We start from the raw sequence: 26,791 nt of genomic DNA on the forward strand, positions 1-26,791 counted from the left end.
ATCTCCCTAAGCAGTAGTCGAGCAGATCAAAGACGAAGGGTCTTAAACCACTAAGCAGTAGGGTAACAGACCAAATTGCAGATCTTATCTCCCTAAGCAGTAGTGACGCAGATCAAAGACGAAGAGTCTTAAACCCCTAAGCAGTAGGGTAACAGACCAAATTGCAGATCTTATCTCCTTAAGTAGTAGTGGAGCAGATCGAAGACGAAGGGTCTTAAACCCCTAAGTAGTAGGGTAACAGGCTGAATTTACAGATCTTATCCCCCTAAGCAGTAGGGTAGCAGGCTAAATTTATAGATCTTAACCCCCTAAGCAGTAGGGAAACAGATCGAAGGTGACAAGCCTTAAACCCCTAAGCAGTAGGGTAACAAGCTGAAAATTTACAGATCTTAAACCCCCTAAGCAGTAGGAAAACAGATTGAAGGTGACAAGCCTTAACCCCTAAACAGTAGGGTGACAGGCTAAATTTACATATCGTAACACCCTAAGCAGTAGGGAAACAGATCGAAGACGATGGGCCTTAAACCCTTAAGCAGTAAGGTACCAAGCTGAAAATTACAACTTTCTTCTCCCTGAAATGGCACTAGAGAGGCTCGAAGCCACTATTCGTACCTTCTTGAAGTTTCAGTGGATCTCTTCTCCTTGAAATGGCTTGGAGCGGTTAAAAGCCACAGCAGATCTCCTTGAAGTTTTAGCGGAGAAGATTGAAGTTACAAGTCTTATTTTTCTAAAGTTACAGTGGAATGGATCGGAGCATCAAGATGTAATAGACTGAAGTGAGGCTACATGAAGAAGTGGAGCACAGAAGAAGTCGAGACCGGGTGAGACCAGGCAAATTTGGCCCTTTTTAAGTCTTTGCTCCATTCTCGTTACACGACAATGAGCAAAGAGAGGCAGCTGTAGAGGCCCAAATTTGCCCGGCCAACAAATTAAAATCAAACCTAAATCCTACCCAATTACAAAATCAGACCCAAAACTAATCCCAAATAATAAAAACCCTAGCCTAATACAACCTAAAAAAAAAAGACAAAACCCTAGCCACCTTGCTTCCCACTTGCACCTACTCCACCACCTTGCCTCCCACTTGCACCTACTCCACCACATTGTCTCCCACTTGCACCTACACCATCAAATGGAGAAGAGACATAGAATGATAAGAAATGTATGTAAGATGGCTATAAAAGCAAAACCAAAAGTCCATTGTAAAGAAAGGAGGAGGAGGAAAGAATTGTATTTTTGAAAGATTTTTTTTATACAAAAAAAAGAGGAGGAAAGAATTGTATTTTTGAAAGGTTTTTTTTATACAAAAAAAAGGAGAAGAATGTAAAAGCAAAAGGTTTGCAAGCAAATCTGAAATAAAAAAAACGAGTATTGAAGAAGAAAAGATTCAAACGCGTTAAGGTTTTTATTTCTTTTTTCCTTTTTATTTTCACTTTTTTTTGTACATATAAACATTTTTTTCTTTTTTTCTTTTCTTTCAAAAATAGTATACATATATTTAGATATAGAAATAAAAAAGAAAACAAAAAATAATACATTTTTTTAAATTCCGGCCACCGCGCACAGTGGCCGGCGACGGCGGCAAAGACGGCTGACGGCGCCAGTCCCGCGCCTGGGTATTGACCGGACCATGGCCGGAATGGGGAAAGAGGGAGAGAGTTGAGAGCTTTGTTTTATTTTTTATTTTATTATTATTACTATTATTTATATTATTATTATTTCTCATGTATATATTCTTATTTATATTATTATTATATTATATATACCCTCTCCATATTTATTTATATTATTACTATCATTATTGTTACTTCTATTATTTTTTATTTCTGACTAATATATATATATTATTGTTTGTATTATTATTATTGTTATCATCTCTATTGTTATTACTTTACTTTTGTATTCTAATATATTATTAATATTACTCATATTTTCATTATTTTTGCTATTACTATTATTATTATATATTAGTGTATATTTTTATGTGTATATATATATTTATATATAGTATTGTTTTTTATTACTTTAATTTAATATTTTTATTATATTTGCCTTTTTATATTTCTATATTTATTATTATATAGTAGTGTGTATTTCTATTATATACATATATATATTTATATATATAGTATTATTATTTACTTTACTTTAATATTATTATTATCATTATATCCAACCCAATAATTATTCTTTCATAAAAGTAATATTCCGTATTTGGTAATCGAGACAATCGTGCCCTAACTTACTGGTTTCGATTTTTCTCCTTTAACCTAAATAACGGAATACTCTTTTAAATCGCGACATGAGTTTTGAAAAATGCTTATTCTCGGAGATACGAGGTGTTGTGCCCTAATTTACTAGGTTTCGATTTTCCTCGTTCATCTTAACTAACTGAATAACCTTTTGAAATACACGAATTTTTTATATAAAAGGCAAGCTCGCTCTCGAAAATTCAAGATGCCGTGTCCTAACTTACTGGATGTGACATTTTATATTGTGAGACGAGAAGGTCTTTAACATTTGAGCATTTTCTTTACAAAGAGGGATCTTATTTTAAATTCTTTCAAGTTTTCAAATTTTCGACACTAAGACACTAATTAATCAACTAGGTACCAATTTTGGGCGTATCGAGTGTGCTAATCCTTCCTCGTGCGTAACCGACTCCCGAACTCATTTTTTGATTTTCGTAGACCAAAAATTATCGTTTTAGTAAATCTTAACTTTTATTAAAATGATTAATTTAAGGTGATCCGATCACACCTCATCAAAAAAGATTGGTGGCGACTCCTTTATTCGTTTTCATTTCCAAAAATCTAAGTCGATTCCCGTTTTTTTCAAAAAAATAGTTACGACATTGGGTTTGGGTTTGTTTTTGTTTCTCCATATTGTACTCCTCTTCGGGTTTTTTTCGTTTTAGTGAAGTTTTTCTTTGCCCTTGGTTTTTTATCCTATTCAAAGGAATTTTTTCACGTAAATATTTGTGTCCAATTTTTGCTATTCGTTCTTGTTTGTTGCTTAATTCGAGTTTATCCTCAACATATAATAAGTTGAAAAATTTTGATAAAAATTACCAACAAAGATAATAATTAGCTAGGATTTTTAAATTTTAAAAAATAGTTAGATTAAAATATTAACTTCTAAAGTATAGAGAATAAATCTCAAAATTTTTTAAAGTAGAGAGGACTAACAACGTATTTTAACCTAAAGCAAAATAACAAAGGCCACCCTCAGGCATGGTGTGGTCCCCCAAAAGTTGCCCATAAATAACGACGCCATTGGTGGTTTTAAAATTGTCTCTGCCTCTCTCAACTGGGTGTTTTTTATTTCCTTTGCCATTTTTCTCTTCATTTTCCCTTTGGAAGTCTCTGTTAAATTTCCCATAACCTCGTAGCGTCGACAATGGTCTGCGAGAAAGATCCCTTGGTACAAAAAATCACCGACTTATATGACCAAATCTCAACCCTCGACAGTCTCAAACCCTCCAAAGATGTCAACATGCTCTTCACCCAACTCGTCCTCACATGCATGCCACCCACCCATATCGATGTCACCAAGCTTTGCAAAAAGGTTCAACAGATGAGGTCCAAATTGATTCGGCTATGTGGTGAAGCCGAGGGACTATTAGAAACCCATTTCTCCACCATCTTAGCATCCTATGATAACCCACTTCACCATCTCAATATTTTCCCTTACTACACAAACTACCTTAAACTCAGCCAACTCGAATTCAATATCCTCACCAAACACTGCTCAAATGTGCCTAACAAAGTTGCCTTCCTTGGCTCTGGTCCCCTTCCCCTCACTTCGATCGTGTTAGCTTCTTTCTACCTTAAAACCACCTCGTTCCACAACTACGATATCGACCCTTCGGCTAATTCGAAAGCTCTTCGATTAGTCTCGTCGGATCCCGATTTGTCTCGACGGATGTTCTTTCATACCACAGACATAATGGATGTCACGAATGGTTTGAAAGAGTACGATGTCGTTTTCTTAGCAGCTCTTGTTGGGATGGACAAAGACGAAAAAGTCCGAGTCGTTGAACATCTGGCTAAGTACATGAACCCTGGGGCTGTTTTGATGTTGAGAAGTGCTCATGGAGCTAGGGGTTTCCTTTATCCGGTTGTTGATCCTTTTGACTTACGAGGATTCCAAGTCCTCTCTATATTCCATCCTACCGATGAAGTCATTAACTCCGTGATCATTGCACGTAAATTCCCAATGCCTAAACACTGCTCTGCTGAGCATCCTGTGGGGCCGGTGAAACTTCCCAACAAGTGTTTCGACATTGACATGTTTAATCCCCTCTTAAACCATGTGAACCTGATGGAAGAACTTGATATTGAGGACCAACTCTCGTGAAGCCTTTAATGTACCTTTGAAAATCACCATATTGGACCCTTTGCTATGCTTTTGCTGCTTGTCTAACACGTTATTTATTACAAACATGTATCTTCTATGTTTGTATCTTTTCATTGACGGGTGGAGTGATGAAAGATTTGATATATTAAAATTTTTAGTTAATATCAGTCTCGATTTCAATCATTGAACAACTTTTATGGGTCGGTTTTATGTTGTTGCACAGTATGTATGAATAAATTAATTAAGATAATTGTAGTTAAGTTCCAGAAATGGTATATCAAAGGTGATGCATATTTCAATGATTGGTCTTATTTTCTGCTTTGCTTGCCATAGTATTATTGGATATAAGCAGGCAAGCAAGTATACTTGTTTTGCTCACCTTAGAGCCTAAGGTCTTACTGTATCATTGATTTTGCCAGCCGAAATAATAAAAATTAAATAAATATTTTCTTATTTTAATTTGATATAATTTGCTTATACAATTATTAATATTATTCTTTAGTCCAAATCTAATATTATAAAAATAATTTCGTTAATCGATTAAAATTTTAAAAATTTTAAAATCTAAAATTTCTTACATTAATTATTATTTTTCACTAATGATTGTGTCTTAACTTGGTAGACATCGACATTGTTTCCAATACAAGATGATGTAGATTTAAATTAGAGGTGTTTATGAACCAGATTGAGTTGGGTTCGGGTCAGCTTAAGTATGATATTATATAACATATTTTATGCTTGTCTTAAGCCTGGTCCGACTTAAAATCTGAGCCTAAATTTTTACTTAAACCCACCCATATTTGTAAAAGACTAACCCAAGCCTATTTCAGATCCGCTCATATTATTTTTTTAATGTTTTTAAAAATATTTATATTTATTTTATTTTATTTTAATATTTAATAATTTTATACATTTTTTTCTTATTGAAAATTTTTATATAGTCATCTTAACATTATTTTAATGCTTACATTAGAGTAGTATTATATATTTAGTATAAGTTTATTTTTTAATGTGTTTTAAGTTATATAATATATAAAAATAACATAATATAAAGTATTATAAACTTAAAAGAGGTCGGGCTAGGCTCAGCCCTTAAATGTTCAAGTCCAAGCCCGACCCATATTTTAAACGAGCCTAATTTTTTTACGTAAACCCTCCCAAATTTTAGACGAGTAGCCCGATTCATGAACAAGTCTAGTTCAAATGCATTAAATTATATTTATCCTCCTATTTAAGGGTTGAAAAAAGATTATATGTAATAATAATTAACTGATCAAGTATTCACTTTTTACAAAAATAACTCGAGTAAGTTGAAAAAATAATTTAAATAATTATGACCTATTGACCGGGTATTCGTTTTTCTCAAAAAAAAAATTGACTTGGAGTAAGAGTTGTAAAAGAAAAGAAAAAAAGAAAAAGTCGATTAGAGAATCATAAATTTGACGTTTTTGTACAAAATTATAAAGCTTATCTATATCGAAAGTGCAGTTAAAGGAGTTAAACAAAGCAAAGGTGAAAGTTTGAAAAGACCTTAATTTTTGTTGGATTCTGCCGTCTTTTTTCCTTATCCGCCATTACACTTTGCATTTCATCACTCCAAACTTCAAATCACATATAATTCCATTATTTATGTATTTATATATATTTTAAAATTTATAAATATTTAGGACAATTAAACTTTAACTCGAGATTGATTTGAATGAGTGATGTGTTTATATGCGTTTAATATAAAAATAGTAGTGACGAAAAATTAGATACTGTAGTGATATTATAGTGTACCCAACCGTCTATCCAAACTTATTCTCAATTAATTTTTTTTAATTTAAGAGTTTGGGATTTATAAATAAAATAAGTATTGCATAAAAAAATATAAATATCTACATAAATATATTTCTCATCAAGTTATAAGTTATGATTAATGGAGAAGGACAAATAAGCAATGATAGATCCAGAAATACCGACTATATATTTTTTCTTGTTCTTTTTTTTTATGGTGATAATATCTTCTTCTTTCACTTATAATTTGTTAATTGCTTTCTTTCACTACTCTTCTTTTTCTTTTAATTTGAAACTTCTAAAAAAACGTTATTTTATAAGATATATATATATATAAACATTATCTTTTTATTTAAAGGTTGAGAGAAACTATGGGTAGTTTTAGACATTATATTAAAAAGAACAGATATGGTAAGAATCTATAATAAGATTAATGTTTGAAAAAACTTGACTTAAATGAAATGGTGGTTAAAATTCTTATCAAACACCCGTTTGACATGAGTTCAACTCGTGTTACCCCATCCCCTAATCCTAATATTATATCGAAAAACAATTAATTTAACAAGATAAAAAACAAATTTTAAAATCTGATAAATAATCAATAATATGAATTCATCCCATTTAAATTCAAATAATTTAAATTTAAAATAATTCAAATAAATAATTTAAAATGATTTTAACTCGAAAAGGTTAAAACTACTTAAAAAATCTATCATAACTCTAAATAATTCTAACTCGAATCAAAATGATAAAAAAAACATTTAAAACTTAAATTCACCTATTGGAGATAGACATGTCAGATAAACTTGGAAAATAGTTACGTCGGTGTATTCTTGGGACGTAAGGAATGAATAATGGTATCAGATGAAGCTGGTAAATAAGGATAAATGGTGTGAGCATTGTAGCCCATTGCTGCAGCTTGCAAGAACACCAACTGGGCCTAATTATCCCAACACCCACAATTGCTTTTTTTTGGTAAAATAAACGAAGAATTACATAGAAGTGTTCATAAATAAATTACCGATAGTTTTTTTCATCTTTTAGATTCTCTTTAATCTCTATAGGGGATCATCAAATATGTGTAAAACTTCATCATTCAAGAGAACCATTTTTTGTTAGAGCATCTGCCAAAAGTTGTATATATTTCAAGGTATACTAATATATATTGAATCCTTCTAATTATAGTAGAGTTTGATGCTTCAAGCTCTACCAAAAGTTGTATTTTATATTAAAGTGTTTTATTGTTTTGTTTTGATCCAAATTATTTATATGGTTAAACAAGTCTTGTTAGTTGGCAAAAAATTATTTTATGCATCCTTTTTACTATATCATTTATAATCCATTTCTAATTATTTAATAATATTTCAACAAATTTTTATGTCATCAATGTCGAAACCATTTTTATTTTGGAAAACGGGGATCGACTTTAAAACATGGTATGGAGTAGCCACCAATCCTTTTTATTTAGATGCGATCGGGTCACCTTGTGATCAATCATTCTAATAAAGCATTTTGGTTTATTAATTCAATATTTTTGGTCTATGAAAGACTAGAAAACGGGTTCGGGAGGCGGTTACGCTAGAGAAAGGATTAGCACCCTCGCAACGCCCAAAGTCAGTACCGTATTGATCAATTAACGTCCTAATGTTTGGAAAAGATTTTAAAATACAATTCCTTTAAAAGCGTTTAGATAGCTTGAATTGAATGTTGAGATTCTCTCAGAAGGAATAAAATATCATGTCCAGCACAATTGGATACAACATTTCAAACCCTCAATACGAGATCATCCCATAATTTCCAAAACTCATACATTTGAAATTTCAAAAAGGATATTTGGCTATTTGGCCAAACGGTAAATCGAAACCCAACACGATTGGGCACGATTTATCGAACTTCCAAATGCGAAATATTATCTCATTTTAATTTAAGAAAACATGGATGAAATTCCAAAAGGATATTTCGTATTTTAGTCAAATGAAAAATCGAAACCCAGCATGATTGGGCACGATTTATCGAACTTCCAAATACGAAATATTGCCTCGCTTTAATTTAAGAGAACATAGACGAAATTTCAAAAGGATATTCTGTATTTTAGTCGAATGAAAAATCGAAACCCAGCACGATTGGGCACGATCTCTCAAACTTCCAAACACGAAAGATTTCCTCATGTTGAGGGGGGCTCAAGTTAACAATTATAAAAACCGTATCAAAATATACTTGTTCGGTTTGCTCGAAAATAAAAGACAATCGACATTTAGAGAATATGAGAATCATAATCATGATGCATTAACAATAAATACAAACATAATTACTTGCATGAAACAATAATATGTAACTATAATATGAAAACCAAAAATGACACATAATACACAAAACAATATGAAAATTTGGAACCGACATAACACAAAACAATTTAAAACCTATATGAAAAATTTACAAAGGAATAACACACGCTAGAATTCAAAATACCTCATATGTACATAAAACCGATAATATATAAACGATTATTAAATTATATAATATGCAAGAAGAAATTCAAAATAAATAACATACAACATAATTTCAAATAAAACCAATTAATTTGACTAGCGATATATATGTAAAAATGAAAAAAATAAGATAAATAACGTATATACAGAAATACTAATATATGAAAGTATTTAAAACAAACAAAATATACAATAAAAAAAAGATTCCTAAAAGAAAGCCAAATTGTACATAAATAAATTTTAAAGAAAATATATATAATAAATCTAAAAGAAAATATTTACATACAATAATATGAAAACAATAATGTATATAGAATAGAGCTAATTTTCATAAATTATATGCATGTAACATATATAAGAGTATATAATATCATACAAAATTTTTAAACAATATGATATAAAAGGAAATTTTAAAATAATAATTTTGTAACTTAAACAAAAATAAAAAAAACAACGCAACTTATCAAGGTAATTCAAAATGTATACATAAAAAAAATGCCAAATGAATTTAAAGAAATAATGAATGAATTATAAAGAATATAAAAACATGAATTTTAAAGAACTCAATGGAAATAAAAACAAAATTAAGGGAATAATTTGTAGACAAATAGAATTCCTAAAGCGTAGACAAGAACTAGAATGAAATGCGCCCAAATGAATAGGGATTTAAAATACAAATATTTCAACTCACAAAAGGTAGTATTTAAATGAGGAGCAAATTGAAACGATGCGCAAATCCTTCGAAATAAAAACCGATATTCAATCGCTGTTTTGTGTTCGTATTTAGTATCTCCTCCCTTTTTCTCAAAAAAAAACCGCCCCATTTACAATAGTTTAGAATGGCTTTTATAGCCAAATTTTACAACTGATTGTCTTTTTTTTTTTTGCAGACAAGTGGGGTAATGGAGTTAGTGGGGTAATGGAGTTAGTGGTCGATTTTAGTGGGGTGCTAATTGGATGGTTGGTGTTTGGGCTCTGCTTGCTGGGCCCAAGCAAAATTTGGGCTCTACAATCAATACATAATTTTAATAATTTTTTATCTTGAACCCTAAACCCTAGATCTCAAATCTTGAATTTTAACCCTTAAACTTGAGTTTAATGTTTGAGTTTAGAATTTAGGGTTTAAGGGTTATAGGTTCAAGGTTCGAGTTTGAGGTTTAAGTTTAGAGTTTAGGATTTAAGATTTGAGTTTAGGGTTTAATTTTGAGGTTTAGAATTTTGAATTTAAGATTCGAGGTTTAAGGTTCAAGGTAAAAGAAAAAAAAACTAAAATTATGTATCAATAGCATAAAAAAATTACTAAAATGTCATTAAATAATTGAAAAGGGATAACAAATGATATAGTAAGAAAGATCCATAAAATATTTTATCATTAATCGACTTATACAAATTGTTTTTATATCCAAAACCCAAAATTCTAACTCAACCTATTTTCACTGATATATCATTTAAAATAAAATAATAATCCAAATTCATAATTTTAATCTTTTTGTAAATAAAACGATGTATTCCATTTTACTAAATTTGTCACATTTTGACTTTTAGAATTAAATTCTTTTTTTAACTTTGACCTATTACTTTTTAAAAAAAAATAGAAATACATATTATAAAAAGTTTAAAACTATTAAAGCCAAAGTTTTATAATTTTGATTTGTACTTGTTAAGTTTTAGCTCGATTGGCATTGACATTGCTATCAGTACAGGAGGATGTAGGTTCAAGTGTACTGAAGGACATTATCTTTCTATTTAAGGATTGAAGATGAGTTATGAGCAGTTTTATGCATTGTACCAAAAAGAGCAAATAAGATAAAAACCTATAATGAGATTAATATTTAAAAAATTAGACAAAGATAACAATACATTTTCATTAGGATAAATTACCAAAATAGTCACTTTTGTTTACCTCATATTACATTTTAATCACTGAACCGTTAATTATCATTAACAGTATAATAATAAACTAATGTGACACATTATATAATCATTTCAAACAAAAATTTTAAATTAAATTATACAATTAATCCTCATATTTTTTTATTTTGAACAATTTAATTTTTTCTTTTATGTTCTTATAACTTTTTTTCCCTCTATTTTCCATTCTCTTATGCTTCTCCCTCTCTTTAATTGATCTTCCCAATTAAAATTATTCAAAAAAAATATAAAGACTAATTTTAACAAATAAAAAATATAAAAAATTAGGTTAAAAGGAATAGAAAATAGAAGAAAAAAGAGAGAGAAGGAGAAAAAGAATTGGAAAAAATAAAGGAAAGTTCAAAAAATATAAAAAAATAATAACCAATTATATAATATAATCTAAAAATTTCATTTGAAATGATAATTTAACGTGTCGCACCAGTTTCCGTTATATCGTTAATGACCATTAATGCTTAGTAACTAAAATACTATAATACGATAACTAAATTATTAAAAAGTAACATTTCAAACATAAATTACTAAAATAAAACATAAAACAAATAAAAATAATTATTTTTACAGTTTACCCTTTCCATTAAATGAAAAAAAGCAAAAGCAAAAATAAGGCTCAGCAGCAAAGTGTACCATAAAGATGAGGTTTTAGTGAAAGCAGACATGACTTGACAGAATCCAGGATGCCTGTCACATGTTCCTATTACAAAGCTACACACTTGAATACAACATTGAAGTACAAATGAAAGGAAAGAAAAGCATCAGTATGTTCAATAAGGAAACCAGCAGTTTCAAATTTACATCAATGGTGGGATTTTAATGAAGTATGAACTCAGACTGCTTAACTAGAAAAATAGTTTAATAACTTCAAAAAAACAGAGTAACATGTACATAGATTTGTATGGGTTACAGAGTACAATATATGGTGAGAGTAAATAATTTTACATGTGGGAAAGGATGCCTAGAATGAATACATACAGTGGTTCTGATCAAATATCATCAGCAGTTCCGGTTCCAGCTCCGGTATCAAAGTACGGAGGTCCTCCTCTGATACTTCCGGCAACATCCTCCATTAGAGCGAATTTCATATCTTCCGACGGTTTCCAGTGGCGCTTCCTCTGGTTGATGAACCAGTTGTTGATTTGCTTCTGGTCTAGTCCTGTCATCTGTGATAATTTCAGCTTCTCTTCCTCCTGCAGTACCACACAAAAGGTAATATTTAATGTGGACCAGATCCAAACAACCACAAATAGGAGAAAAAAATCAAATATAAAGTATTAGATGACAACAAGTTCAAAGCACCCAATAAACAATCACTAATCATGAATCAGAAGTCAGAACTTAATTCCTTTTACATGTCCTACTAACCTCACAAGTCAATACACAAGACTAAGAATCACATTGCCAGCTAAGGATACCTATAAAGCTAAGACCTTGTGAGCCCTCAACTTCGCGAGCTGATGGCTCCATGAGCACACATCATGGAGGTGATACCCTTGACATGAATAGTATGTTTACTAACTATACATCATATTTATCCATTATTCTAATATGACAAGTCATATCAATAGGGACAGGACATCAATAGATTGGCCGAGTTCCAAAGAGTAAGAAACTAATATCGAGACAACACATGGTGTCTGCAAAATGAACAAAAGCATCCCTTTTTAAGGCCCATATAGACCAGGGAACCTATACTCAGACTCTCAACCATCTGTCTTCCTCCTCTCGAACCCAGCCCTCACAAGAACTTAAATTACGATCACTCGTTATCATCTATGGCTCTTTGCCCACTGAATAAACTGTCATAAACCACCATAATCTTAATATTATTAATAGTAAATACATAAATTTTAAAAAAATTGAATCAATATCTGACAATTTCAACATTCATTCAAGTATCTCTATTGCTTTGTGGCATGTAATCATGTCTAGAAAGAAAGCTGAAGAAAAAACACTTAAAAGTAATTAAACCGCAATTACCGTAGGATATGGCCACCTATAATGGTTGTTCCACCAATCTAGCAGTGTGAGCCTCGCATCTTTTGGTAGCTTGCCATTCTTTCTTTTCTTCAAGAATTCTTTTCTTAAACTGCTGAGGTAGCCACTATATTTGCGCATCAGCATTCCTTTGATGTCCTGGCTTCGACGCCCGCCGTGCCATTCTTGACTTTCACAAGCTTCCACCAGCTCCCCGCCACTTAACTCTTCGTCCGAAGACTCAGCACCTTCATCTACAAAGAAAAGCATATGATACATGCGTACTTGTATGCTAAACATTCAACTATATAGCTGATTAAATCTTAACCTGATTAATATTGACATTGTTACGAATACAGAAAAACATGAGATATTAGTTTTATATTAAGTTAAATTTTAATTATTATAAATCTTGTGTTCTATATTCGCTTTGTCTAAAATTATCCGTAACTCTTCCCAACCTTTTAAGTAATAAGATAATGCGTTCCAATACGCTTGAACCCGCATTCTCCTATGCTAGCAACATACCTTAAATGTTCAAATTAGTTCTATTATTAAAAGAAATCAATTTACTCCTTGTACTATTGAAAGAGTCAAATAAGGCCCAATTGTTATAAAATTAACATTTATTGTTTAAAAAATGATTTTTTGTTTTCCAATTCCACTCCAAATAGTAAATATCAATTTTAAAAAATAAATTTTAATTTTATGAAAATTTGACCTTATTTTATTCTTTTTAATAGTATAGAGACTAAATAGATACATTTTATAATAAAGGGGCTAATTTGATACATTTCCTATAATAGAGGGGTCTACCATTTACTTTCACCCTTTTAAAAATGCTATGTACTCTTTAAAAAAGTTAATATTTTTAACTATTATAATTATATAAATGAAGTATTTTGTTTGAAATTTAATTAGAAATGGATATATTATTTTTTGTCATTTTTTAAACAATAAATATTAATTATGTTAAATTTTAATTTAATTAAATTTTTTAGTAGTAAATAGATTAAATTGATCCGTTTAATAATAGAGAAATTAATTTAATCTAATGGGCTTGACAAATAATTTCACTAATTTTATACACATAGGATGCTCTTTTGTATAAATTAAGCTATTGTCAATCTAAGAATATCAAATTTGATGAATTGCATATTTCATGAATAAGCAGATAAAATGTTTAAATCAAAACTATAAAAAGAAAAAAAAATGAATCTCATTTACTCATGCAAAACCTAGGTTCCTAAGAGAAGTAGATATCATATAAACCAATAATTCAAACCTTATTATAAGGTCTAAAATAAACATAAGCCTAAAAATATAGTCCTCCCAAACTAAACATAATTTAACATTATCACAATGTAGCCAATTGAGTTTTAGTTCGATTGGCATCAACACTGTCGTCAGTGTAAGAGTATGTGAATTCAAACGCGTTGTAACGCATTATCCTCTTATTTAAAGGTTTAAAAATATTATGAATAATTCTAAGCATTGCATAAAAAAAAAACAGATATAATAAACACATTTTAGTACTTGAAAATAATGTTGATAATTTTTTACTGTGTAATTCTGATTTTAGAATTCATTTAATGAAAATTCATAATTAATTAATCATCTTTGCAATTAGTTTTCATCAAATCAATCCCTAGACTCGAATTAAACATTAAAAAATTGATATTATTAGTAACAATATACAATTTTTGTCAAATATCACATTAAAGAAAACCACAATATCACCCTAAAAGAAGTGTTAATCACAGATAGTAAATGATATATTAAGCTTGAATGAACCATAAGAGTGGTACTAATCTCAGGTTTGATCCTTAGTCCCTCAATTTATTTTTAGTTGTTTTTAAACAATTTTATATAATACTTTTATAATAATATTTATGTATATATTAATAGAGTTTTTAAGTTTTTTTTTTCTAATTAAGAAGGAAATTATGCATCTAAGTTTACTTCAACTCATTATGTATTTCATTATTCACAAAAATGAAGCCATCTCAAGCACATTATTCCCCAGGGTGGTGGTGTAACCTGCAGGCCCTAGAAATTCATGAAACACAAGCAAAATTACAGCTCAAGCATGTTTACAAAAGGGTAAGTCACATTGTCCTCTCAAGTGAAGAACTCATGATGAGTACAATAATAAATTACATTGCACATTTAAAGTAAAGATCCAAATTTGAATCTTGACAGATGATATTAATGAAAGCATATAAAATAAAAATATTTAAACCAAAAAAAAATGGTTAGAAAATAGGTAAGTAGTCAAAAAGGAGCACCAAATAATTATAGATAGTACTGTCTGTGGAACTAGCTATAAGGGTTTTCAACATTTCAACTTTATCATCAGAAAATAATATTATATGCATATATATATTTTATTTTACATGCACAGTAACAAGAGACTGAGCTTTTCTTACCTTCCACATTCATTGGAAAAAAAGAAAAAGAAAAAATCATTTAGAGAGAAAATGCAGAGTTAAAAACTTTACCAGTGCGATAATCCATGGTCAGTGCTCCTTTGCAGAGATCACTTAACTGTGATTCAATGTTGGTCAAGAACGTCGTCGCTTCATCGAACGGCTTGGACAGTTCCTCTTTGTATCTATGAAGAACCTCACAATATGATTCCTTCAAGCAAAAGTAATAATAATGGATGTTACGATTCATGCAACAAGTCCCTTTTCCTCTAACGTTTTTCCCGAGAACCAAACAAAGATATTATGAGATAAAAAAAAGAGACAAAATTAAGAATCTTAGACTATTTAATTACCATGAACTCATCAAGTTCTGGATCAGCTCCTATCTCACCGCAACCACTTATAGTATGGCTCTCTCGGCCAATTTCTTCAAGCAGTGAGGCCAGTTCAGGCGGTGCTCCAACCTATATACATACATGAAACTACATGTATATTATTATGATAATAAATCATAAAAAAAAACCATAAAAAGCTGAAAAACAAAAGCAACCTTTTGGCATTCTATGTAAGCAGATACTAGGTTGGGATAAAGAGGGTGAGTGGCGATCTGGGTCTTGATCAGATCAGACATAGCTGATGATCCAGTAACACCTGTATCAGTTTCTTGATGATCAAATTGAAGTAAATGATGATCATCAACTGGTGTACTGAGAAAATCAGTGGTAACGGCTGCAGCAAAGTCATTAACCCTTACAACATCGTTTGAACACGCGATTACTGTATCATCAAGCCTGTATATGTCCTCCATGGTAACTAATACTAACACCACACATGCAACTTGTTTATATTGGGAAAAAAAAGGCTAATTACGTTGTTGGGTGAGCTTAGACGAAGACACTGTAGCTGCCTCTAGAGAAACCAAAAGCAAATACCTTTTGAGAGAGAAGAAGAGAGGCAAAGCTAAGAAGCAAAGACATATATTGAGCTTTGGGAAAAGTGGGGTTTTTTTGTTTTGTTTTTCAGTTTTCACATCTTAGTTGATTGATCAAACACATGAAAAAGACCAGACTTTGCTTTTCTTTTCCAAGAAGACCTGAGAGAAAGAGAGAGAGAGAGAGAATGTTGGGTGTGGATTGCTTTTGCACGTTGCACACCCACAGAGGATAGTATAGAGAAGGAGGGGGTATCTCACTGCAGATGCTCACACGCTTTGTAACAGTGAAGATTTATCATTCATTAGATTGAAACAAGGTAGGTATAGTTATAGATAGGGATGATGAAAATATGTAATGTATTGAGTGGTCAAAAGAGAAGATATATAAAAAAAACCCACGGTGGACAATGGCACTGTGAAGGTTTCATTGGTTGTCTCACAGAGGATATATCTTGTAGGACCCTATAGATTAGGGAAACTCTAGTGGACGACTGTTCTATGCTGTTCATTCACTGTTTAATGTCATACATACTTGTACTGTACGTACCCTTCTTTTTCTGTTCTTTTCTTTATGGTTGCCATCGACAATGTTAGCCACCCTGTTGGAACGTACCATAATAGGATTATAATTTTTTTTTAAATTAAGGCTTAGTTTGGATAATAGGATTATAATTTTTTTTTAAATTAAGGCTTAGTTTGGATAGGCGGTGTATTTATCTCCGGTGATATTAAAAATAATAGTGATGGTGAGATTAGTTACTTTAGTGGTGAGATTGGATACTGTAGCGATAAGATTTAAAATAGTTGTGGATATGTATTTGGATTCAAACGTAACTATAGCGGTGAGATGAGAATAAAAAATGACCATTATAAACATTAGTTTACAATATATTTATAATAAAATAAATAATTAAATTTATATTAATATTAAATAATATAACATAAAATAAAATAAAATTTTTATAAAATGATAATTAAAATATTAAAATCATATGCAATAAAATTTAAATATTTTTAAATTATATTAATAATAAATAATAAAACATATTTAAATTATTTTATATTAAATAATAATTAAAATTATATATTTATGATAATAAATTTATATATTTATTAAATTGTTATCTAAAAATTATATAATAATATCTAATAATATTTTACTTTCCATAAAACTCAAAAAAGAAAAGATGATAAAGAAACTGAGCTCAGTTTTTCTTCACTGGCACCTTCAGCTCCGTGAAAATTGAGAGCAGCAGTGTGGTGAGAGTGCTCAATTGCACTGCACCTCAAATCTTCCAAACAAGAAACCAGTGCAGTGAAAAGGAATATTCAACCAATATTCCATCTCACCATGGGTAAAATTCAATCCAAAGGAAGCCTAAATTTTCATTTGGCATCGGTAGCGAACGGAGCTATTACATAAGATCACTTCTTCAATTCCAACAGCCCGTTCGAAAAGTAAAAAAATTTATTTAAAAATATAAATTAAAAAAAAGGTCTAAAAGAAATAAGATCTATTTTTTAAACTAATCGAGTCTTAGGTAAAATTTTGCTCTAGCACGGGTTGATTCGAATTTGTCAAAAAAAAATTTGCTTTTGTTTGCTGTTATTTTGATAACGTTACTATTTTGTTATTATTGTTCGGATATTAATTAACTCTTATTTTGTTATTAAATTTGTAACTATTTTAGAGGTATTTACTTATAAAATTGCAACTATATTAGTGTTATTTAAGTATAAAGACTTTATTTTGATGTATTTTCAATTTATTGAGAAATATTTATTTTAGTATTTTTTAGTATATTAGATGTATAATATTTTTTAAAATTTATTTTTATATAAAAAATTAATACAGCCGAATCGAGTTAGGTTCGAGTTTAACATTTTTTATCTAGGTCAGTCTTAAAAAAAATTTTAAACTCATTTTTCAGATCAAACATAAAAAAATAAGCTAAAAATATTGCATTGACCAAACTTGATTCATTATCAAGTCTAATATATATAAACAAGCATAGATTAAGGCTTATGGTCGTATTATTCATCCATAATTTGGTTGTGCATTATGTTAATTTAAAATAAAATATCGAACATCTTTAAATCCAAATTAAATTAAAATTTAAAGTAAATATCTTTACAAATTCATTTTCGATAGCTCTTTTAAGTGAAATGTGTTTTTTCAATTGAGTAAAGCGAGGATGAGACTATGCTTCAATCGAAGCCATGAAATTAAGCTCCATTAAATTTTAACTTCAAATGAAGAGAGGTATAGTGAAAGTATAACAATTATAATTTTTTTTACCATTGGTTCTTATTTTATCTGTTTTTTTTATATACTATATTTAGAATTTTTATAGTCTTTTTTCAACTCTTAAATAAAAAGATAATGCATTTCAATACACTAAAACTCACATTTTCTTATATTTACAACAATGTCAATACTAATCGAACTCAATTTTTAAATAAGAAAGAAGTTGATATAGTAAAATATTCAAATACAAAAATGTGCATTTAATTGAAAGTTAATTTTGTAGAGGTTTTGTGATGAACAATTGTGACAATATAATACACAGTTTTTATGTATAGTGGTGAAATTGTTTGTGTTTGGTCCAACTTTAAGGATACATTATGAATAAATTATTCTTTGTAAAATTTAAATGAAAATTTTCCATTTATTTTGAAAAAAGTTTTATTTTTTACATTGTTGTTAGTGTAAAAAATCATGGGTTCAATTGCGCTAAACCGCATTATACTCCTATTTAAGGGTTAGTAAGGAATAGCATATACGATAAGAATTTATAATAAAATTAATATTCGAATTTTTAATAAGTGGAAATTTTTCATTTACTTTACTAAAAATAAGTCACGGGAATAACTAAATATTACAAATTAAATTAGTTTATTGCTAATTCAAATATTAAATCATATCTAAAATAATAATACTCCTGTCAAATGTAGCATTAGAGATGTTATAGGCATAATGACTTTTTTGGCTATCTAACTTGACAAAAATATCATTTTAGTATTCATTTACTTTTTTTGTGCCTCTTTTAGCCCTTAAACTTGTATTTTTTTATCAAACCACCCAAAAATTAATAAAAAAGTAAACGTTTGTTAATTTTGCTTTTGTAGCATACATGTAGATTGTTACGTAAATGGCACGTTAACATTTAATTAATTTTTTAAATATTAAAAAATTACAATTAATAGAAATTTTTAATTTTTTAATTTTTAAAAAATTTAAAAATTAATTAAATATTGACGTGTCATTCACGTGGGATCTATGAGTATGCAATGGCAGCAAAGTTAAAAAAACGTTAACTTTTACATTCATTTTTAGTGATTTGACAAAAAAAACAAGTTTAAGGAGCTAAAAAAGGCGAAAAATTAAATGAATGACTAAAATAACATTTTTTTGTAAAGTTTTTTTTTCTTTTGTAAAGTTTGAGAGCCAAATAAATTATTATGTCGTCTTAATAGTAAAGTTGAGAAGAAATCGAATTTATATATGGTATTAATATAATTTATGTTTATGAAATAAACTCCACTCATATATGTAAAGGTATAACTTAAGCATATTTTTGGCATGTTGATTTTATATTTTTTATTTAAAATTATGCTTTTTTAAAGTTAATATTAAAATTTTTATATATTTTTTATTTATTAAAACTTTAAACATGCTCAACTTTTTTTTATGCATGTTTATATTTTAGTATTATATAATGTTATCAATTTCATTTTTTTGGGATCATATTAGTCCCTAAAAGTTAACAAGCATTACATAGACCAGCCTCTACAACTAATATCGTTAACCTTTTTTGTTATCTGTGGTAAAATCAATCAACTTTGTAATGACACATGTATAAATAAATAATTTATATATAAAAATTAATTTAATAAAATAAAAATATAAAAATAAAATAATTATAAAAATTATAATTATAATTAAAAAAATTTTAAAAAAAATTATTACCGTCATCTTCTAGCTCTTCTTAATCTTTTTACTCCTCCCTTCATCACTCATTTAGAAGCCTAGAATCAATTCCCTCTAGCCAACTACTCACTAATCTCTTCACCAAAGAGAGGTCGGTTTTGAGCTCAAGGTTTCAAACACTTAGCAACAACAATTTCATCTCCAAATATTTGTAAATCAACATTCTTTTTTTTTTCCTGAAAATATGTGAAAAATCCTAAAGTATCATCGTAAATGCCTAATTAAAAACTTAAAAAATATATATTAATTTGTGAAAAAAAAATCAGAAAAATCACCTTGTATATATTAAACAGAAACCCCCGCCCCCCCCCAAAAAAAATATAGATATATTTTTAAATCCCGCCTTTTCTTGGCTTTCATTTTCTTTATACAAAACTCGGTTTCCATGAGTTTTTTCTTTTTTTCATTATTTTCATTCAATTGAGCCTTCCTTCCTATTTTTTTCTCCATGAAAACCCACCTCTTTTTCATCCCCATCTCATGGCTTCAACTCAAGCTTCTTATAGTACTTTTTCCAAGCATAAAAAGTGTTCTTTCGTATAATGATCGCCAACTCGAGAACCAGATAAGATTCAGATCGTTTATAATTCGCAACTTGGCTAAGCCCTATTGAATGAATACGTGCAACCTTTACAGTGAGAAATCAACAACGAGAGCTCTTTGTCTCAACTCGCACATGCCACAAGGTGCTCGTAAGGGGAGCTCGCGATCTTAGCTCGTATATACCCAAGAAATTCAAATGTGGGGCCATAAAATCCATTAAACAGCTCAGAACAGTATAGGTGTTCTACATGCATAAAATTTATTAAGAACATCAATTCTATAAACAATAACTATATATATAAATATTTGATTATCTTTTTTAGTGAGACACAAAGAAAAATTACTTAATACTCAACCATTAGAGTAAAAAAGAAATTAAACCAATACCAGACCAGAAGAGACAATTCTTTACTATAAAATTGGTACTTTCATTTATTGTGGAGTAATGAAGATAAGATACGGATGGAAAGGGAAAGTCAAATTGGGTCTTCTTGATTTTATTTATTTATTTATTTATTTTGTAGTGTTCTTTAAGATTTGGATTTGAACAACCTATGGAGGAAAAATGGAAATCTAAAGCAAAGTTCAGAATAAAGTAAAAAAAGAAAAAAAAAATCCCCCAAAAATTGGTACTGATGAAGTGTTTGATAGTGATAGGAGAAATGAGAGGAAGAGTCTAGAAGAAGAAAACCAGAGATTTGTAAAGCAAAAACAAAAATTCAAGATCAAAATATTATTTAAAAATAATATTTAGAAAAAGTAACACCTTTTTTATATGATTATAAATATATAGAAAAATAAATAACACATATCACAATAATACAGGCCCACGTCACTAAAATTTTTTAAAAAATAAACGGGATTAATCTCAAGGACTAAATAGATAACAGTTGCCAATTTTAAGGATTGATATGATAAAAAGAAAATCCAAAAGCTAACGTGAAAAAATTTACCAATTTGATTTCATATATTTAAGCCTAAAAGAATTAATGATGCTTCCATGGAGTGAATACATAATATAATATATATATATATATATATATCTTCACAATCAACAAATTATCACTTTAAAGAATTATTTTATTCGGGGGAGAAATTACAATAATTTTTTAGGGGTAAAATGAAAATTTAAAATTTTATAGTCTATATATTTATAATTTTAAAAAGATTAAATCTAATTTTCATAATTTTAGAAGGGTTAAAATATAATTTTATATTTACTAATTTAAAATTTTTAAAAAAAATTTAAGGATCTAAATATCAATAACCCATTCCTAGATTCACCTATGATTTTATTATAGGTTAATTCTAGTAAATGTTTTTAAACTATCACTTAAATTCTAAATTCATCTTTAAACTTTTAATCTTTTAATTGAATTTTTAAAATATTAATATTGTATTAATCAGATCATCAATTTAAATTTAAATTTTTTTTATTTGACTTGGAGCATAATTTAAATACGTAAAATAATTCGTAGACATATTTCTATTATATGTCATGTTAAGAAAAAAACAATGTCAATATAATTTATACGGATTGTTTTTTAATACGTCAAATTTAAATCATTCATGTGGTAAATACATTAATATTTATAATTTCATCCATATATTTTGAATATGTTTTGTGTCATATTTATGTTGTCATTAACTCTCCATTAAAACGTTGTGAAAATTTAATTATAATATTTTGAAGTTTGAGTTAAAGATATTTAATAGATAAATATTTTATCGATCCTAGAATACAAATTTTCTTACTTTTCAATTAAAATTTTTAATAAAATCATTATCATTCTTAACATTTTTCATCAAAATTTTCCAACTTGACTTATTTATTTTCTTTCAATCATATGTCACATAAAATAAAGTCAACCTAACTAATACGTCAAGTTAGTAAATTTTAACAAAAAAAAAACTAAATATTTTAATGATTAGTTTGGTATTTGTAAGATAACTTAACTTTTGACTTTTTTAAGTACTCAGATTAAATCTCAATTTTTTTTTCAAAGTAGAAAGATTGATGCAAATTTTAACTTCTCAAAGTACTTGTTGTTTGATGGAGTTGCTCATGAATATGATGACTAAGTAAAATTGAAATGACAAAAAAAAAGGGTTTTATTCCTGAATTGGCTTGTGAAATATATTTATTTTCTCATATTCGTACTTAAACTTTTTTTTTGTCTCATTTTGATATTTGAGCTTTTATCCTGTTGAACTTTTTTGACCCTTGAAACTAATCACGTTAAAAAAAAACACAGCTATTGATTATTAACGTGGCTGTTGGCTATCGTTGACCAATAGTTGATTGAAAAATAATTAAAAATTTAAAACTATTAAAATTATAAAAACAATAAATTTGTTACAAAATTATAATAATTATTAATAAATAGTAAATTTCAAAAATCATAAAAAATGAAAAACAAAAATTAAACAAAACACAAAACTAACCCATGACTACTTTATTTTCTAAAATAAAAGCACTAATTTCACGGAGCTAGAACTTTAATATGGTAAACCATACAATTTGAAAATTCAATTAGAATATTTTGAAGTTGGAGAATCAATTTAAAAGTTAAAAAGGTAGCTTGAAGATGTGTAATAGGATAAACATTTTGAAAATTGTAATTTTCTATGAAAAATAGTCCAAAACTTACACATAAAAAATAAATAGTATTTTTGTCAATATATGTTGGTAGTCCTTATATTTTTACAGTATTTCAGATTTAATCCATATATTTAAAAGTTTAATTTTTTTTTTACTTTCCAATTTAAAAATTCTAGTAAATCATTAACACCGTTAATATGAAGCCAACCTAATTACTATGTCAAGTTAGTAAACTTCAACTAAATACTAAAAATTTTAATGATTAATTTAGTAATTTTGACTTTTTAAGTATTAAGATTAAATCTGAAATGTTTTTTTTTCAAAGTACAAAGATTGATGCAAATTTTAATTTCTCTGAATTACAATAGATTAACTTAACGGTTAACTTGTTGTTTGATGGAGTTGCTTATGAATATGGATGACTAAGGTAAAATTGAAACGACAAAAGGTAAAAAAAAAAAATGGCTTTATTCACAATTTGACTCCTCAAATATACTTGTTTTCTTATATTGGTATTTAAACTTTTTTTTGTCCCATTTTTACATCTGAACTTTTATTCTGTTAAACTTTTTGACCCTTGAAATTAACAGCGTTAAAAAAAACACATCAACCAATCAAGACATGCCACGGGTACATCATTAACCACTGATGTAGCTATTGATTGTTGACTATCGTTGACCAATAGTTGATTGAAAAATAAATAAAAATTTAAAACTGTTAAAATTATAAAAAAATAAATTTATTACAAAATTATAATAATTATTAATAAATAATAAATTTCAAAAATCATTAAAAGTTCAAACTAAAAATTAAACAAAATACATAAATAACCCACTAATTTAACCACAAAAATACATGTGAATCATGGCTACTTTATTTCCTAAAATGAAAGCACTAGTGACACGGAGCTAGAACTTTAGTCTGGTAAATTATACGACTTTAGACGATTTATTTACTTCAAATCCGTCTAAGTCAACCTAACTCTTGAAAATGAGAATTCACAACAAAATTTCTCTAAAGGCACCAAAATAAGGTGGAAGCAATTTGAAAAGACGAAGGGACTTGAATTTGAACAAAGAAGACGTAAGAAAAGAACAACACACCAAATGTTTGAGAAAATGCTTTCAAAAAGTATTCTTCAACTCAAAAATTGAATGATTACAAATGAAAGGGAGGACTATATTTATAGTTGAGTTCCCTCAAATCCAATGATATAGATCAAATTACATCAATTGTTGAGATTGGATCTCATCTACAATAAGAGAGTCCAAAAAGATTTACAATAATTATCCTGATAAAAACAAAATTTAATCAGGATTTAAGTAGATAGACCTTGAGTCTCCCAAACAATAAGTCAGTCATTTTGAGCTAAATGACCCTCACTAAATAAGAGAGATCAAAGTGTGCCAGTGACACTAGCACATATTTAACAAATGTGTATCAGTGTCCCATAATGCATGTAACTAACTAATAAATCAAAACAAATCCGGAAAACAACACATATATTCACAAAAGTGAAACCTCACCCTCATTATTCAACATAAAATTCATTGGCAAAAATGAGTGGATTTTGCCTTTTTGGGACAAGAAAAGAAAATGGAGTAATAAAAGAATGTATAAATTATTAAGGCATCTGTAAAAGTGAAAAAAGTGGGGTGTTAAGGCAAATCTTGGAGATGATATGCCACACTTTGCACAAACAAAAGAAATACTAATTTAACATGATTATTGATTTAATTTTAATGGGATGGATATTATAATGTATGAGTGGGTTGCTAGCTATGGCTACACATCTATCATCATTGCTCTCAAAATAATTAAGGGTTGAAAAAGAAGATTGCTTGCACCAAAATAAAACAATAATAAGAAAAGAGATCCCCCACCTTTTGGGATTATAATTATTTCACCCTTTTCAACAAAAGCATAATCTTCTTTTCATTATATATTATCTTGTCTTATGAGTTAAAATATATAATATAGACCCAATTTGAGTCAAATGGAATCATTTCCAGTTTTGGACTCTTAGTAATGTACTATATTTGTTTCTTTTGGTACTAATGAGTATAAACTTAATTAAATTATGTGGCTGAGATTTAGTGTCTTTTTCGCAAGTTGATATATATAAAAATAACGATACTAGAGAGATTAAATATTGTATTAATATTAAAACGTGAGGAAAAAAAAGCTAAATGTGTCGTAATAGAGGTAAATACTTATCTAAAAGGACCCTTAATTAATTTAAATTAATTTGTTAAATTAATATTTAAATTGTATTTATAATGATTGATTGTGATACTGTTATAAATTATAATTAGTTTCACATGTAAAACCAGCAGCTAGCACATTCCTCTTCATAAGTCTAGTTTTACTTTTTGAAAGATGGAATGATTTTCCCTAAAACCTAACCTAACCTTTATGAAAAATATATAATCAAATGTTATGTAGTTTAAGCCAAAGAATGTTAATGAGTAAGTATGAAGTTTAACCAGGTTTCGAGTTCAAGTTTTGTGGGCGAAAAAAATATAAGAAAAATTTTGTATTTCATTTAGGAGTTTGAGGAGTGAAAATTTTTTTAGTTTGTAAGTGTAAATTCAATCACAATTACAAAAAATACAAGTTGGATTAATTATAACCAAAATCAAGCATTACAGAGCATAATGTAGGAATAACTACAATGTTTTTGAATAAAATTTACACAAAATTGAATTTAAATCAAAATAAATTCAAAAAAAAATTATATATGATGTACAAAAAATTAAACTCGAACTTAGATCGTTAAAATTCTAAAACCTCAATTTTACCGACCCATCTTTGAAAATATGGGAAGAAAAAAGAGGGGAGCAGTAAGATAGGTTAATTAATTTGGTGGTTGAAACGAAGGTAGGCATGCATGTGTGGAAGTGTAAGTTAATTTAATTGAGCAAAGAGGATTGGCCCCGCCCTCACATGTTCATACTTCAAAACCTAGCATTACTTCAAAGGTTCGTGAAAGGACTAAGGATAGCTAGGGATAGCAATAGGGATAGGGATGGGGATAGAGATAAAGATAGGGAATAGAGGATGAAAGGGATGTTAAAAAATAAATGTTTAATATATGATTTGATATTCGAGTTTAATATTTTTTTAATATGGTAATTATGTTTTTTTTTGTCTAATCTAATATTGGTATTTAACAAAAGTTATATATTTTGATACAAAAAAATAAAAGTATTAATTATTTAGTGTTTAATTCGAGTTTCAATTTTGATTTGACGAAAGTTAATTATTAATATTATTAGTTTTAATTTTTTCATGATTTTGTTAATAGAATAAATTTAATATTAATTGTGAATTTGTTTAGCTTTTTTAAATACAGTCGAATAGACCTAATTTAATTCAGGTTTTAAGATTGATTTGATGAAAGTTAATTACTAATATTATTAGCTAATTATGGTTTTCATCAAATCAACTCTAAAACTCGAATTAAACATTAAGAAAGTTAACAATGTTACCTTTAAGTGCCAATATATATAACTTTTGTCAAATATAGGTACTAGATTGGATAAAAAATAATACAAGTACCATATTAGAAAAAAATGTCAAATTTAAATACGAAATAATATATTAAACCAAATATAAATTTGATTCAGAACATGATTTTCATTGAAAAAATAGGAAAAAATAAAGAAAGAAAGGATTAGTTCATCTTTCAAAAAAAAATTAAAAAAATAAATTATGTTATGAAATAAATGATAAATTGAATAAAGAATAAAAAATAGAAAG

At 28.3% G+C, this 26,791-nt stretch overlaps 2 protein-coding genes across 3 annotated transcripts; one reads left to right on the forward strand and one right to left on the reverse strand.

The window, feature by feature from the left end:
• Positions 1-3,279: 3,279 nt before the first annotated feature.
• On the forward strand, positions 3,280-4,526 carry LOC121209352 (nicotianamine synthase). Its single transcript, XM_041079925.1, has one exon. It carries the CDS (start codon positions 3,400-3,402, stop codon positions 4,357-4,359), a length of 960 nt encoding a protein of 319 aa, XP_040935859.1. The 5' UTR covers positions 3,280-3,399; the 3' UTR covers positions 4,360-4,526.
• A 6,865-nt stretch (positions 4,527-11,391) lies between these two features.
• Positions 11,392-16,434, reverse strand: LOC121209353 (homeobox protein knotted-1-like 1). Of its 2 annotated transcripts, none has more exons than XM_041079926.1 (5): positions 15,510-16,434; positions 15,313-15,423; positions 15,032-15,170; positions 12,534-12,784; positions 11,392-11,743 (listed from the first exon to the last, which is right to left on the reverse strand). In XM_041079926.1, exons 1-5 carry the CDS (start codon positions 15,765-15,767, stop codon positions 11,540-11,542), a joined length of 963 nt encoding a protein of 320 aa, XP_040935860.1. In that variant the 5' UTR covers positions 15,768-16,434; the 3' UTR covers positions 11,392-11,539. The 2 variants fall into 2 exon arrangements, with proteins under 2 accessions (XP_040935860.1, XP_040935861.1); XM_041079927.1 differs by having other exon boundaries at positions 12,534-12,778; positions 15,510-16,242.
• Positions 16,435-26,791: the final 10,357 nt, after the last annotated feature.

This window comes from Gossypium hirsutum, chromosome A11 (assembly GCF_007990345.1).
Source record: "Gossypium hirsutum isolate 1008001.06 chromosome A11, Gossypium_hirsutum_v2.1, whole genome shotgun sequence".
In the NCBI taxonomy this organism is placed as follows: Eukaryota; Viridiplantae; Streptophyta; class Magnoliopsida; order Malvales; family Malvaceae; genus Gossypium; species Gossypium hirsutum.